The 14,505-nt window shown below is 39.0% G+C and overlaps 1 protein-coding gene across 1 annotated transcript in view; it reads left to right on the forward strand.

Annotated features, from left to right (window-relative positions):
* Window positions 1–7,753: 7,753 nt before the first annotated feature.
* The window catches only part of LOC135214460 (mothers against decapentaplegic homolog 3-like), a 397,473-nt gene continuing 390,721 nt past the window's right edge, over window positions 7,754–14,505 (forward strand). The window contains exon 1 of the mRNA XM_064248795.1: window positions 7,754–8,192. Coding sequence (XP_064104865.1) covers window positions 7,999–8,192 — 194 coding nt within the window. The 5' untranslated portion in view covers window positions 7,754–7,998. The remainder of the gene's footprint in view (window positions 8,193–14,505) is intronic.

Below are 14,505 nucleotides of genomic sequence, written 5' to 3' on the forward strand. Positions count from 1 at the left end.
AAAGGACACATTATGAGAAACCTTCCTTTGTAAAATGGAGCCCAAAAGGACCATTAATTGGAAAGAAACCTTCCGTTTTGGAAATGAGCCAATCAAATGGACCCAAAAGGTATGAGGGAAAACCTTCCTTTGGACTGAGCCCAAAAAGGACAAGCATTGAGGAAGTTCCTTTGGAATGGAAAGCCCAAAAGACACATTTATGAGGAAACCTTTCATTGGAAGGAGTCCCAAAAAGGAATACAATAGAGAAACCTCCTTGGAATTAGCCCAAAAGGAAACAATATTGAAGGAAAAGGTTCCTTTGGAATGAGCCCAAAAGGACCACATTTATGGAAGGAAACCTAGTCCTTGGATGAGCCCAAAAGGACACATTATGAGGAAACCTATCTTGGAATTGAGCCAAAAGGAAACCACATTATGAGGAAACCGTTTCCTTGGAATGAGCCCAAAAGGAAAATTATGAGGAAACGTTCCTTCTGGAATTGAGCCCAAAAAAGGACACATTATGAGGAAATCCTTCCTTGGAATGAGCCCCCAAAGGACACATTATGAGGAAACCTTCTTTCGGAAAAAATGGAGCCCAAAAAGGATACAATATGAGGACAACTTCCTGGAATGAGGCCCGAAAAGGACCACATTATGAGGAAAACCGTTTTCCTTGGAATGAGCCCAAAAGGACAACATTGATGAGAAACCTTCCTTGGAATGAGCCAAAAGGAACATTATGCGGAAACCTTCATTTGGAATGAGCCCAAAAGGAATACAATTCTGAGAAACTTCCTTGAATGAGCCCAAAAGGATCATTTTGAGGAAAACCTTCCTTTGGAATGAGACCAAAGGATACAATATGAGGAAACCTTCCTTGGAATGAGCCAAAAGGATCAAATGAGGAAACCTTCCTTGGAATGAGCCAAAAGGATACAATATGAGGAACCTTCCTTTAGAAGAGCCCAAAGGACAAATTATGAGGAACCTTCCTTGGAATGACCCCAAAAGTATTACAATAGAGAAAACTTCCTTTGAATAAGCACAAAAAGGACACATTATGAGGAAAACCTTCCCTTTGGAATGAGCCCAAAAGGATACAATATGAGGAAAACCTTCCTTTGGAAAATAAACCAAAAGGACACATTATGAGGAAACGTTCCTTTGGAATGAGCCCAAAAGGACACAATAGGAGGAAAAACTTCCTTTGGAATGAGCCCAAAAGGACACAGTATGAGGAAACCTTCCTTTGGAATGGAAGCCCCAAAAGGACACATTATGAGGAAACCTTCCTTTGGAATGAGCCCAAAAGGATACATTATAAGGAAAGAACCCTTCCTTTAGGTAATGAGCCCAAAATAAGGAAACATTATGAAGGAAACCTTCCTTTTGGAATTGAGCCCAAAAAGGAAAACACATTAGAGGAAACCTTCCTTTGGAATGAGACCCAAAAGGAACCATTATTGATGGAGGAAACCTTCCTTTGGAATGACCCAAAAAGGATACATTATAAGGAAACCTTATCCTTTGGAAACTGAGCCCAAAAGGGACAATTATTATAAGGAAAAAAACCCCTTTCCCTTTTTGGGAATGGCAGCCCAAAAGGACACATATGGAGGAAAGCCTTTCCTTTGGAATGAGGCCCAAAAGGGAACACATTATGAGGAAAACCGTCCTTTGGAATGACCCAAAACAAAAGGATACAATATGAGAAAACCAAACCTTCCTTGGAATGAGCCCAAAACAGGACACATTATGAGGAAAGGAAACCTTCCTTGGAATGAGCCCAAAACAAGGATACAATATGAGGGAAACCTTCCTTTGGAAATGAGCCCTCAAAAGGGCACATTGATGAGGAAACCTTCCTTTGGAATGAGCCCAAAAGGATACATTATAAGGAAACCTTTCCCTTTGGAATGGAAGCCAAAAGGACGCATTATGAAGGAAACCTTCTTCCTTTGGAATGGAGCCCAAAAGGGACAAATACTGATGGAAAGGAAACCTTATCCTTTGGAATGAGCCCCAAAAGGACTCATTATGAGGAAACCTTTCCTTTGGAATCTGAGCCCAAAAGGGACACATTGATGAGGAAAAACCTTCCTTTGGAATGGATCCCAAAAGGTATACCAATTATAAGGCAAACCTTCCTTTGGAACTGAAGCCCAAAAAGGGATAAAACATTGATAAGAAAACCGTTCCTTTGGAATGTGAAGCCCAAAAAGGACCACATTATGAGGAAACCTTTTCCTTTGGCAATGAGCCCAAAAGGATAATTCAATAATGGGAAAACCTTCCTTTCTGGCATGAGCCAAAAGGACAAGAACATTATGGAGGAAAACCTCCTTTGGAATGGAACCCCAAAATTGGACACATTTATAAGGAAAACCTTCCTTTGGAAGGATGTTAAGCCCAAAAGGGAATAATATTTGACGGAAACCTTCCTTTGGAATGAGCCCAAAAAGGATACAATTATGAGGAAAACCTTCCCTTTGGAATGAGCCCCAAAAGGACCAACATTATGAGGAAAACCATTCCTTTGGAATGAGCCCAAAAGGACACATTTATAGGGAAAACCTTCCTTTGGAATGACCCCAAAAGGAATACATTATAATGGAAAACCCCTTCCTTTGGAATGAGCCCAAAAGGACACATTTTATAAGGAAAACCGTTTCCTTGGAATGAGACCAAAAGGATCACATTATGATGGAAGCCTTCCCTTTGGAAATGAGCCCAAAGGGAACACCATTATGAGGAAACCATTCCTTTGGAAATGAGCCCAAAAGGATACCAATATGGAGAAAACCTTCCTTTCGGAATGAGCCCAAAAGGGACACATTTATGAGGAAAAACCTTCCCTTTGGAATGAGCCCAAAAGGATAAAACAATATGAGGAAAACCTTCCTTTGGAACTGAGCCCAAAAGGGACACATTATGAGGAAACCTTTCCTTTGGAATGAGCCCAAAAGGATACAGTTATAAGGAAACCTTCCTTTTGGAATGAGCCCAAAAGGATCTACCATTATAAGGAAACCATTGCCTTTGAATGAGCCCAAAAGGGGACACATTATGAGGAAACCAACACTTCCTTGGAATGAGCCCCTAAATCAAAAGGACACATTATGAGGAAAACCTTTCCTTTGGAATAGCCCAAAAGGATACCCAAAATTATAAGGAAAACCTTTCTTTGGAATGATGCCCAAAAGGATCAATTATGAGGAAACCTTCCTTTGGAACTGGAGCCCCAAAATAGGATACATTATGAAGGAAAACCTTCCTTGGAATTTGCGCCCAAAAGGGGAACATTATGAGGAAACCCTTCCTTTGGAATAGCCCAAAAAGGATACATTATAAGGAAACCTTCCTTTGGGAATGAGCCAAAAGACACATTAGAGGAAACCTTCTTTGGAATGACCCAAAAGGATACATTATTGAGGAAACCTTCCTTTGGAATGATGCCCCCCCAAAAGGACACATATAAGGACACCTTCCTTTGGAATGAGCCAAAAGATCACATTATGGAAGGAAAGCCTTCCTTTGGAATGAGCCCAAAAGGGACACATTATGAGGAAACCCCTTCCTTTGGAATGAGGCCCCAAAAGGATACAATTATGAGAAAAAAACTTCCCTTTGGAATGACCCAAAAGGGACACATTATGAGGAAAACCCTTCCTTTGGATGAGCCCAAAAGGATACAATATGAGGAAACCTTCCTTTGGAATGCCCAAAAAGGGCAACATTATTAGAAACTTTTTTCCTTTGGACCCCTGAGCCCAAAAGGTACATTATAAGGAAACCTTTCTTTGGAATGAGCCCAAAAGGACCAGATAAGGAAAACCTTCCTTTGGAAAATGAGCCCAAAAGGGACACATTATGAGGAACCTTCCTTTGGGGAATGACCCAAAAGGAACATATGAGGAAAACCTTCCTTTGGAATGAGCCCAAAAGGGACACATTATGAGGAAACTTCCTTTGGGAATGACCCCAAAAGGATACATTGATGAGGAAACCTTCCTTGGAATAAGCCCATGGAATACATTTAGACCTTCCTTTGGAAGGAGCCCAAAAGGACACATTATGAGAAACCTTCCTTTGGAATGACCCCAAAAGGATACATATGAGGAAACCTTCCTTTTGGAAGAGCCCAAAAGGACACAATTATAAGCGAAACCTTCCTTTGGAATGATCCCAAAAGGACACATATGAGGAAACCTTCCTTTGGAATGAGCCCAAAAGGACACATTATGAGGAAATGGTCCTTTGGAATGAGCCCAAAAGGACACATTATGAGGAAACCTTCGTTTCGAATGAGCCCAAAAGGACACAATATGAGGAAATGGTCCTTTGGAATGAGCCCAAAAGGACACAATATGAGGAAATGGTCCTTTGGAATAAGCCCAAAAGGACACAGCGTGAGGAAACGAGCCTGTGATGCAAAATGAGTAAATGTTCGTTTGGGATGAACCTAAAAGGACATTAAATAAGGCAACGTTCTGATGGGACGAGCCCAAAACTGACACAAAACAGTATCAAATCAGGAATGTAAGTCTGGAAAATCAGACAATGCTGAGGGGCCACATGGATATGGGATCACATCTGTCGAAATGTTTGATCAAAAGACAATCGTTCGTTTTCATGTCATATCATCGTTCAATACTTAGGAAATAATTCTGTTTCATTAACAATTAAATTTAACATAATTTCTTCCTAATTAAAAATATGACTCACATTTCCTAGATTATAGATTGATTGTTTTTATATGTAAACACGTAAGTACTACTGATTTTATGTACATTTGTCTGTATTTACTCAAATGCCAGAATGCCCACGCACTTCACTTACGTACCTTTAACCCAACCCACAAAGCATCTTAACATGTTCGTCACGCCTTACGTAACGCACTGAAAGCCATTTTACCGTTATGCGGGCAAAGTCATCAGACCCAAAATATCCCTTTCATTCTAGCGTACTGCCAGACATGTGATTGGTATTCAAGACGAGTTATACCCCAAAAACCCAGTGCCCATACTAATACGCAAGGGTATTAAAGAACCAGACGCCCTTAACCCTCCCTCTCTCTCTCTCTGACGGAAAGCTACCATAGGAATAGCTTGTGTGGCCCCACCTCTCTCTCTCTCTCTCTCTCTCTCTCTCTCTCTCTCTCTCTCTCTCTCTCTCTCTCTCTCTCGTGAGAATGACATGGTTAGAAACATTCGATATAATAGGACATACACTGAATATAATTTAAGCATTGCAATGTTTTAGAATCATCTCTCTCTCTCTCTCTCTCTCTCTCTCTCTCTCTTAATGAAATATGATTAGTACATGGCATAAACATCAGAAGTTGTGAAAGTAGGTACTACGTGATTTGTATTTATGAAAGCGTTTTAACAAACTGGCCACCCTCTCTCTTTCCCTCTCTCTCCGTTCACTTTGATATCCTTTCAGAATTACCTAATTTTTTCGTTATCCATAACATGGCGGAAGTGATTATTAATATCATCAACAATATACGCGATTTCATAAGGCCAAATTTAATCCAGCAAGCAATGTTATTGTGCCAAAAAAAGGAAATAAATGAATAAATAAGAATAGCGTCAAGAAAGGAAAAACAAAACAAAATGCAGATATAAAAGGAAATGTTTAAAGTCTACAAATTATTATACGTCTTATGAATAAGGCGGAAGGCATATACTTTTTCCAAATGATAAAAGAGCTCGCACACACATGAATGCATTACTCTTCTCATTTGTCAATTTTGAATATTTTTCTTATCATGCTTGATTCTAGTCTTTCACGCATGTATCGATATCCTCCAGAATTGAGCATCAATTGGACAGTTCAAGTAACAATAGCGATCTAAGTAGCAATTTGATTTGGGCAATTCTGTTTCAGTGTGTCTATACAATTTTCCCACTTGTCTTACATTACTTGGCTTTTTCGCCGTAATTAAAACCTCGGGTTTATTCTCTTGGAGTAGATATAAATATTGGCAGTCGATATCGTTGATGCTAATCGGGATTGGCGGAAAGGAGACTCATCGCTGAATTAATCTTTTTACGCTTAGATTTTTTTCATATGATAATTTTCATACTTGGAACGTACTATCTTTGACTTTATTATCATAGCGTTATTTAGCAAAATTATTCGAAGCAGTGGCACTAGATTGTTATTTTTGGGTAATAATCACGATTTCACGATATTTCGGTATCTGAAACAATTCTTAGATGCACTCTCCAATCCTGTCTCAGTATTTTGACCAATTAGAAGCAAGACACAGGATAAAGTGACGCCAGCTGCAGACATTTAACATCAGCTCAAGAAACACAGACTAGTTCGCTCACTGTAATTTGGTATGCAATTTGAGATGACATAGAAAAAAACTGCTGCTCTCTTTTATTCATCTGTCATCTAGCAATTCCAAGGACCTTTTACTACTTGATGTTCATAATTTGTCAAATTCTTCCAGATTGCAAAGGAGGCTCATCCACTTTACGTTAAACCTGCCGAGCTTCCGTTCTTGCTACCTTGAAAGACAGTCAGTTAGATTTTAATTTATATCTTATATATATATAATATGATATATATATATATATATATATATATATATAATAAATACATTCCTGGCTTCAAGGATTCTACTGAAAGGAATCTTAATGACAGCAAAGGGGACAATTTCACTTTAGCATTTTTCACGCACACAAATACATACATACATATATATATATATATATATATATATATATATATATATATATATATATATATATATATAAAGTTACACACTATTAAGTGCCAAATATATAGCCAATACATGCACACGCACACATATGTATATAATGGTATTTGCTATTATTTACAAACACACACACACACACACACACACACACACACACAATATATATATATATATATATATATATATATATATATATATATATATATATATATACATGAAGTCACGTGCATTTGGACAATATATATATATATATATATATATATATATATATATATATATAATATATATATATATATATATATATATATATATATATATATATATATATATATATATATATATATATATATATATATATAGAGAGAGAGAGAGAGAGAGAGAGAGAGAGAGAGAGAGAGAGAGAGAATTATTCTGTGATACTTAAGTGAGAGAGAGAGAGAGAGAGAGAGAGAGAGAGAGAGAGAGAGAGAGAGAGAGAGAGAGAAAAGTATTAAGTTTATGTTCCTATTACTGCGCGTTAACATTCGTCGTCACTCGTCAGTAATTTCGATTGTATCATGTCGATGCGCGTTACAATTGTGCACGATATTTATATTATTATCGATTCCACCTTCTGTGAATGGAGTTGACAATGCATGTTTGATAATGAGACATTTTTGCTTCGCTATCAGAATGACATCGCTCAGAATTTCCACACTCATATAGACTAACAAGAAATGGATAGATTTGACCACACTAACAGTAGTATTTCTAGTGATTTTGACTAAAAATATATGGGAAAAGAATGTCCAATATATGACATATTTTGGACTCCCGTCGAACGGCGGAGCGGACGAATACACCAAAACAAAACGCACAAAATAAGTAAAAGGCAAGAAAATTATATTTGGTTGAACGAAGATTGGGTAAATACATAATTGATTACGTAACTGAGCCAAAATATGTTTTCTACCATGGAAAACAGCACTAAAAGGGAGAGTTACTAGGGAGAACTAGTCCGCCAGGCGTAGAGGTACCGTCTGGCAAGGCAGTCATGCGGTCCGCCAGCAGCAGCAGAACACACACACATCGTCGTGCCACAAATGAGTGGTGAGACTGAGAGTGGCAGTCGTCAGCTGTTGTTGTGGTGAGCCTCGTGTGGCACTCGCCAGCAGCAGTCGTTTAGTGGCACTCTATTTGGCTCTCCCTCCAGTCCTTCTCCTCTTCCTCCTCCTCCTCCGCCACGGAAAAGAAAAGACCAGAGTCAGCGGGACGACGACGACGACGGCGTTTAAATAATGTCCATGTTGCCTTTCACCCCGCCCGTCGTCAAGAGACTTTTGAGTTTTAAAAAGGGCGAGGGAGAAGACAAATGGAGTGAGAAGGCGGTGAAGAGCCTGGTGAAGAAGCTCAAGAAATCGGGTGGTCTGGACGAGCTGGAAACGGCCGTCACCACCGAGGACGCCAACACGCGCTGCATCACCATTCCCAGGTAATAGCCTGACTTCAAAGGCCTTTGCCGCTGCTGTGGCACTCGCTCGCTCGCGCGCGCTCGGTGGCACTCACTCTGGCACTGTCGTCACCATGGCGCTTTTCCACTTCTTCATTTCGGTGTCAGCATTCGGTGGGCACAGCAGTGGCATTTGTGTGTTTTTTCATTTGTAAATCTGCCTAATTAGTAAATGAAAGCTCAGCCGTGTTTACATAAGTGGCCAGTCCTGGACTAGAATACCTTAGTAAAAGTAGTAGGCCTGGGTTTTGCCAGCCTAACCTAGTATAGGCTGTGGGAGTAGGCTAGACTCGCCATAAATTAACCTTCTTTCCCTTACTACCTACCTAATAAAAATTGTCTGTTTCAACCAGAACCATAAAAATAATGGGTAAATAATTAAGCCAAGAATGACTTACTGCAAGCATTGCTTCATGAAATTAGTAGGTATATTTAAATAAATATTTATTGTTTCACTGGGTTGTAGAACTAGGGTAAAAAACTGCATGGTACAGGGGTGGACCATGTACGATCAATGTGTACAACCCCAAGAAAAGTACATTTGCCTATAACGCATCCTGACACCGGAGTAGAGGTCTTTAGCTCCATTTCTCACCAACAAGAAGTCGCGTCTGATGCCCATCTCCGATGTCGGGACACGTTATAATGTACTTTTTTGGGGGTTGTACACATTGATTGTACATGGTCCACCCCTGTACTATGCGGTTTTTTTTACCCTATATTTAAATAAATCTTTATTGTTTCACTGGGTTGTAGAACTACGATGGAATGTAGTGAAACCTATTTTTTTTTTACAGCTAGGCTATTTATCTCTCCTGTAATGGTCCTTGTCCAGTAAACAGTTTATCCCTCTCCCAATAGTTACATGATTGTAATCAGTCTTCCAGCTCTTTTTACAAATTCTTTTCCTTGAAAGATCCTGTGAGAATTACTTATCCAGTCACAACTCGGATGTGACGTCACTTTAAAAACCAAGAATATCAGAGCTGCAATCGCTGCCCTTCTATCTTAGATTTGGATTTAGGGTAGATATTGGGTACTTATCCGCGGCGGCCTAGACTATGGCAGTTGCAGTTTTTCTATGCAGTTTTACTTACTGAACAAGAATTTTAAGTAATATTTATTCGGACGACTGTAATTAACCCCCCAGGGGTGAGTACTAAACACGGCGAAATACATTGGACGCCCCAATCCCTAGTGGATGTCGTATCTGCGGTTACGTTCCTTGCTGTCCGTGCGGACTGCTTCTGTAGAAATACCGGATTTAGTTTAATGTCCTGCGTTGTTGTAGGTGAGATTGAATAGTGGGGTTGTGATTTTATCGTTTTATTGTTCACCCCTTTTCCTGATTGGGGTATGTCTAATTAATAACTGCGCTGCCTGCAAAGAAAGGTCCTGTGAATACAAAAGCCACAAGGGACTGTTGGTTCAAATGTATTTGCCATTTTTGATACTAGCCCCTTGGGGAGGGGGTTAATTACAGTCGGCTGACAAAAAATAACATTAAATTCTCAATAAGCAACTAAAATACTATATGAAAAGTCAGATGCTAAGGAAATATCCTGATTGGTAGTCTAAAACTGCCTTGTCGTTATTTATATAGCCTAAACACTATGTTGTCTAGTGAAGTGAAATGGGGTACTGTAATTCTAAGAATTTGTGTGCATGAAGAGAAAAACGATATAGGCCTAGTTCACATTATCATGAGGATTTCCGTTTTCATAAGACTGCTGGGCACATGATTTACTGCCCTGGGTCAGGTTAGTTTGGGGCAGTAGGTGGGCAAAGCCTCTCTATTAGGTTGTATCAGTACTAGGTCTTTTGGCAAACCCCAAAGTTTGGGGTTTGTTAACTATGACTAATGTTTCTTGGGGTAATTATCTTTACGATATTGACAGTCCTTTGTTTGGGTTTTACAGTAATCCCCAATGGGCTCTTACTAAACACTCTGCAAAGGTGGATAGATAACGGGTTTAAAACCCTGGGGGTCGCTATCTAGAAAAGATCTGATAAAAGTGTATTAGCTGGGTAAATCAGTTTGGTTGTGAGCCAGAGCTCTCTACGTTAGGATGCATTCCAGTGTTTTGAACAGTTTTCCTATTGCCATGGTTTTTTTCCTGACATTCAGATTTTATGAGTTAAAGGGCGTCCTGCCAGAACTCAGCAGTTATCAATTTCTCTTTTAAACAAGTGTCACTTATATTTGAAACACATGAAAATACATTAAAAAAAAAGATTAACAGTTTCCTTATTCATATTGTAGTTGTTTATTTTATCCTTTCTTTCAGATCAATTTGACTTTTGTTGCAAGTGTTGGCCAAAGCTTGTCTTAGGTTAGGTTGGGTTAAGGAAGTATTGTTAATATGGCAGTGTAGGTATTTTAAACTTGAAATTAAATGCTGTTTAAATATGTAGTGTAGGTAACAGGCACTTGTAAGTTATTATTGTTTTATCATAACAGATTCTTAAAAATGAATAGGTACTCAGTTATTGGTAGGATGCAGGAATTACAAATTCTTTTGTTTATTTCACCACATTTATGCAGAGTTCTTTAGTCTGCATTAATTTTACCTGTCTGTTTAGTTTGTGTTACCTTCTTTGTAATTATATACAATTACCATTATCCAATTATGAATGCTCTCTCAAATGTTGTGATCCAGCTGTAATGTGTTTCCTTTCATGTTTTGTCTGCTGTTTGGTGATAAGTTTCTTAGAATTTAGGATTGTTTAGTTTTGGTCATGCTATCTTTCGCCATGAATCATGATGGTTTTTTGTTAAAATTTTAAGAATGCTTCATTACAGTAAAAAAAATTCCATTCAGTCAATGAAGTATCGTCACTGGAAAAAATTAATGGAAAATGCTCCACAATACATGAAATTTTTGGGGGTGAATGATTCACAAAAGGCCAGTTGCATAGGTTGTAAGTAATTTCAGAATTGAGACGGGCTTCACTTTTGTCAGGAATGTAAAGTTGACCTGTTACAACTCCTGTTTTTAAACAGTAATTGTAGCGCTTCAGCGGTGTGGTTGGTATGGTATTAGCGTCCCACCTCGGTGGTCAAGGGTTTGATTCTCAGCCATTTCATTGAGGAGTGAGAGATGTGTCTTTCTGGTGATAGAAGTTCACGCTCGACGTGGTTCAGAAGTCACGTAAAGCCGTTGGTCCTGTTGCTGAATAACCACTGGTTCCATGTAACGTAAAAGCACCATACAAACAAACAAAACTAAACAGTAATTGGGGACCACATTGGGAGTGTTATATTCATAGGATTTTTTAGGATGTGAGTAAGAGCCAAGGCTGCTTATTCACAGTGTAAATGATACAGAATAGGATAACAGTAGGTTAGGTTAGGATGCATCTCTGTATTTCTGTATTACAATATTTATTTCCCCCACTAAAGAATTCCAATGTCTTATTCTTACCCCATATTATTATTGAAGAATTGGGGAGGCAACTTTTTGTAATTTGTTAACCATGTAATGATGGTAGGAATTAATGCCAAATATATCAAAATCAGCCTATTAATGTCAGAAAAGCAATGTTACATCAGTACTGCATGAGATGTTTCAAAGTAATATACTAAAATTATTATGAGGAAAGCATAATTCTAATCAGAAACATTCTGGCTGAAACAGAAATTATCTCTTAATCTGTCTAACAGAAGTTTATAAATTCAAAGTAGGTTCAAGTTATGTTAAGTCATCTTGTTTAATGGGCCTGTGCCAAAGTACAGTAATAGAGTCTTCTTTAATTTTTTTGTGATTACAAGTATCATTTGCTGAAGTTTGACAGTCTTAAACAAACATATCTTGGTTAGGTCATGCTAGGATGGTTTGGTAAACAGTCTTGATTTAAATTGTGTGTCCATCTAATGCTGTCATTACCTTCCTTCCTCTCTGCTGTAGGCCCGTTTTTAATATCCACTAGAGTGTGAATGCTCACTCTTTAATTTTTAATGTTGGAGAGGCAGGAATTTTTTCAGGAAAAAGGAGGCAGATATTTTCACACTTGGTGAAAATATCTGACAAAGCACATAAAGTACAGTATTATATACCTACTGTAGTTAATGTTCATGAAAGGTAACTAATACTGTACTTTATGTACTTTGTCATCATTATTTTAATTACAAAATATCCAGCATAGTCACCTTGCGAATTGTAAATTGTGGTATTTCTGTTAGATTATTACTTTTAGGTGGTTGAATCATAGTTGTTCCTACCAAAATTTGGAGGTCCCTCCCTTGATTCTTGCAAGTTATACCCTTGGGCATTAGTTATTAGCTTAATAGGTCTAAGTTACTTGAAATTTATGTGAAATTCTTTTTCCTTGGATTAAGTTAATTCTATCTAAAATGCTTGTAGCTCAACCTAGCTTTTGTACATTGCAAACACTGCCTGCTGTAATAGAACTAGGTTATATTTTGTATAGGCTGCTAGTACTGGCTGTAGTAGAATTATCCTTGTTGGTCTATGGTGTAGGTTAAACATTAGACCCTCATTAAACAGTTTCATGTTCACATCTGTAGTAAGTTACTTAAGGGTTTAGGGGTCTGGCACTGACTGAATTAGAAGAGCCCATCTTTTATTTTTAACATATTTTAGGTACTACCAACATTCTTGTTGAGTCTGTGATAGCTAATATACTGGTATTTTGTTTTTTCTAATATTTTTTTATTCAATAAATTGAAATCTAAGAATATGCTAAGAACTGTATTCAGAAAATTATATTCATTGCTTAAAAAAACTGGTATATATTTCCAGTTTTTGTCACAATTTGTATAACCTTTGCACAGTATAGTTAAGGTAAAGTTCTTCACAGGACACAGACTGAACGTTTATCTGTAAAAAATGTAGGCTTGTAAGGACCAAGTAAAATTTAAGTACCAGACTTTTGAGTCTAATTTTTGGCTTTGTATATCCTTCAGATAGGCTTAACATCTGAATGGAATTGACCTAAATTAGAGTTTCATGTATGACACTTACCTGGCAGGTATATATATAGCTATATTCTCTGTTCGCACTGGCAGAATTTTCAAAACTCGCGGCAACCGCTAGATCACTGGTAGTTCAGGTGATCGCCACCCCGCTCCCGTGGCGCTGGTGCTCGGAATCATTCCCATTTTCGTCAGATTTTTTTCTGCCACTGAACCGGCAACATCGTTGTTGGTTCCCTGCTAGAATTCGAAACTCGTTAGCTGACTTTCGCTGTACTTGGATGGTTTATTGGGTATCGTATTGGAAAGTTGGATTGGCAATCGCGATTGGAAGTTCTTATAATGTCTGATTCTGGTGTAGTATTTCGAGTGTGTGTGAAAGAAGGGTGCAAGGTGAGACTGCCGAAAGCCTCGGTAGACCCTCACACAGTATGTAAGAAGTGTAGAGAGGTTTTGTGTACTTGGGATAATAGATGTAATGAGTGTGAAAGTTTAAATGAGAAGGAGTGGAAGACTTTCACAAAATATGTTGAGAGACTAGAAAAGGATAGAGTAAGAAGATCGGTGTCTCGGAGTGAGAGGTCAGGATCTTCTAGTAAGGCCTTGAATACTTCTGTTATTTCTCCCCCTTCTTCCCAAGTAGAAGTTGTTAATCCTTCTCCTCAGGTCTCTCCTGCGCCTGCTGCTGTTTCTGAGGAAACTAATTATGTGAAAGTGTTTGCCGCCCTTGCGTCAATGGGCGATCAGATTCAGCGTCTTACAGACAAAGTGGGTACGTTTGAAAGTGTCAGTGTAGTGGAGGGGGCGGCTGATCGTCTCACTCGTGCTCCTAGACCTAGGCCTCTGCCAAGCTCCCAGACCCAAGGGAGAAGGCATGTCGACAGTCGAAGGGAGGCGAGAGGGGTTCCCTTACGATCAGGCAGTCCTGTTGCGTCCCAGGCTGCAGCAGTGCGTCATAGAAAAGGCGACACTGGGAAGTGTTTTTCCTCTACAGATAGTGCTGCGTCAGGCAAGTATGGACGTTATGCGGAAGTTTCGCGTCCTCTGAAGAGGACGCATAGACCTACGTCTTCTCAAGATGAGCGTGACCCTCAAAAGCGGTGGAGTAGTCCCGAGATTTTCTCTTCTAGTGATGAGGAAGAGGTGGTTCCGTTTAAAAGGAGGAGATCCTTTAAGTCAAGACAAGACGCAAGACCTCATGTATACGACGGTTCTCTGGATAGGAGCCCTCCTTCTGAATACGGAGCAGTCTCTCCGATATCTTCTCCTTATCGTAGAGCTCAGGATCGAATTTCTCGTTTTGATGATCCTTCTCGTCGTCGTTCTCCGCTTGCTCAGACTTCCCGCCAGGAAACAGAG

The sequence above is a fragment of the Macrobrachium nipponense genome, chromosome 45, assembly GCF_015104395.2.
Source record: "Macrobrachium nipponense isolate FS-2020 chromosome 45, ASM1510439v2, whole genome shotgun sequence".
In the NCBI taxonomy this organism is placed as follows: domain Eukaryota; kingdom Metazoa; phylum Arthropoda; class Malacostraca; order Decapoda; family Palaemonidae; genus Macrobrachium; species Macrobrachium nipponense.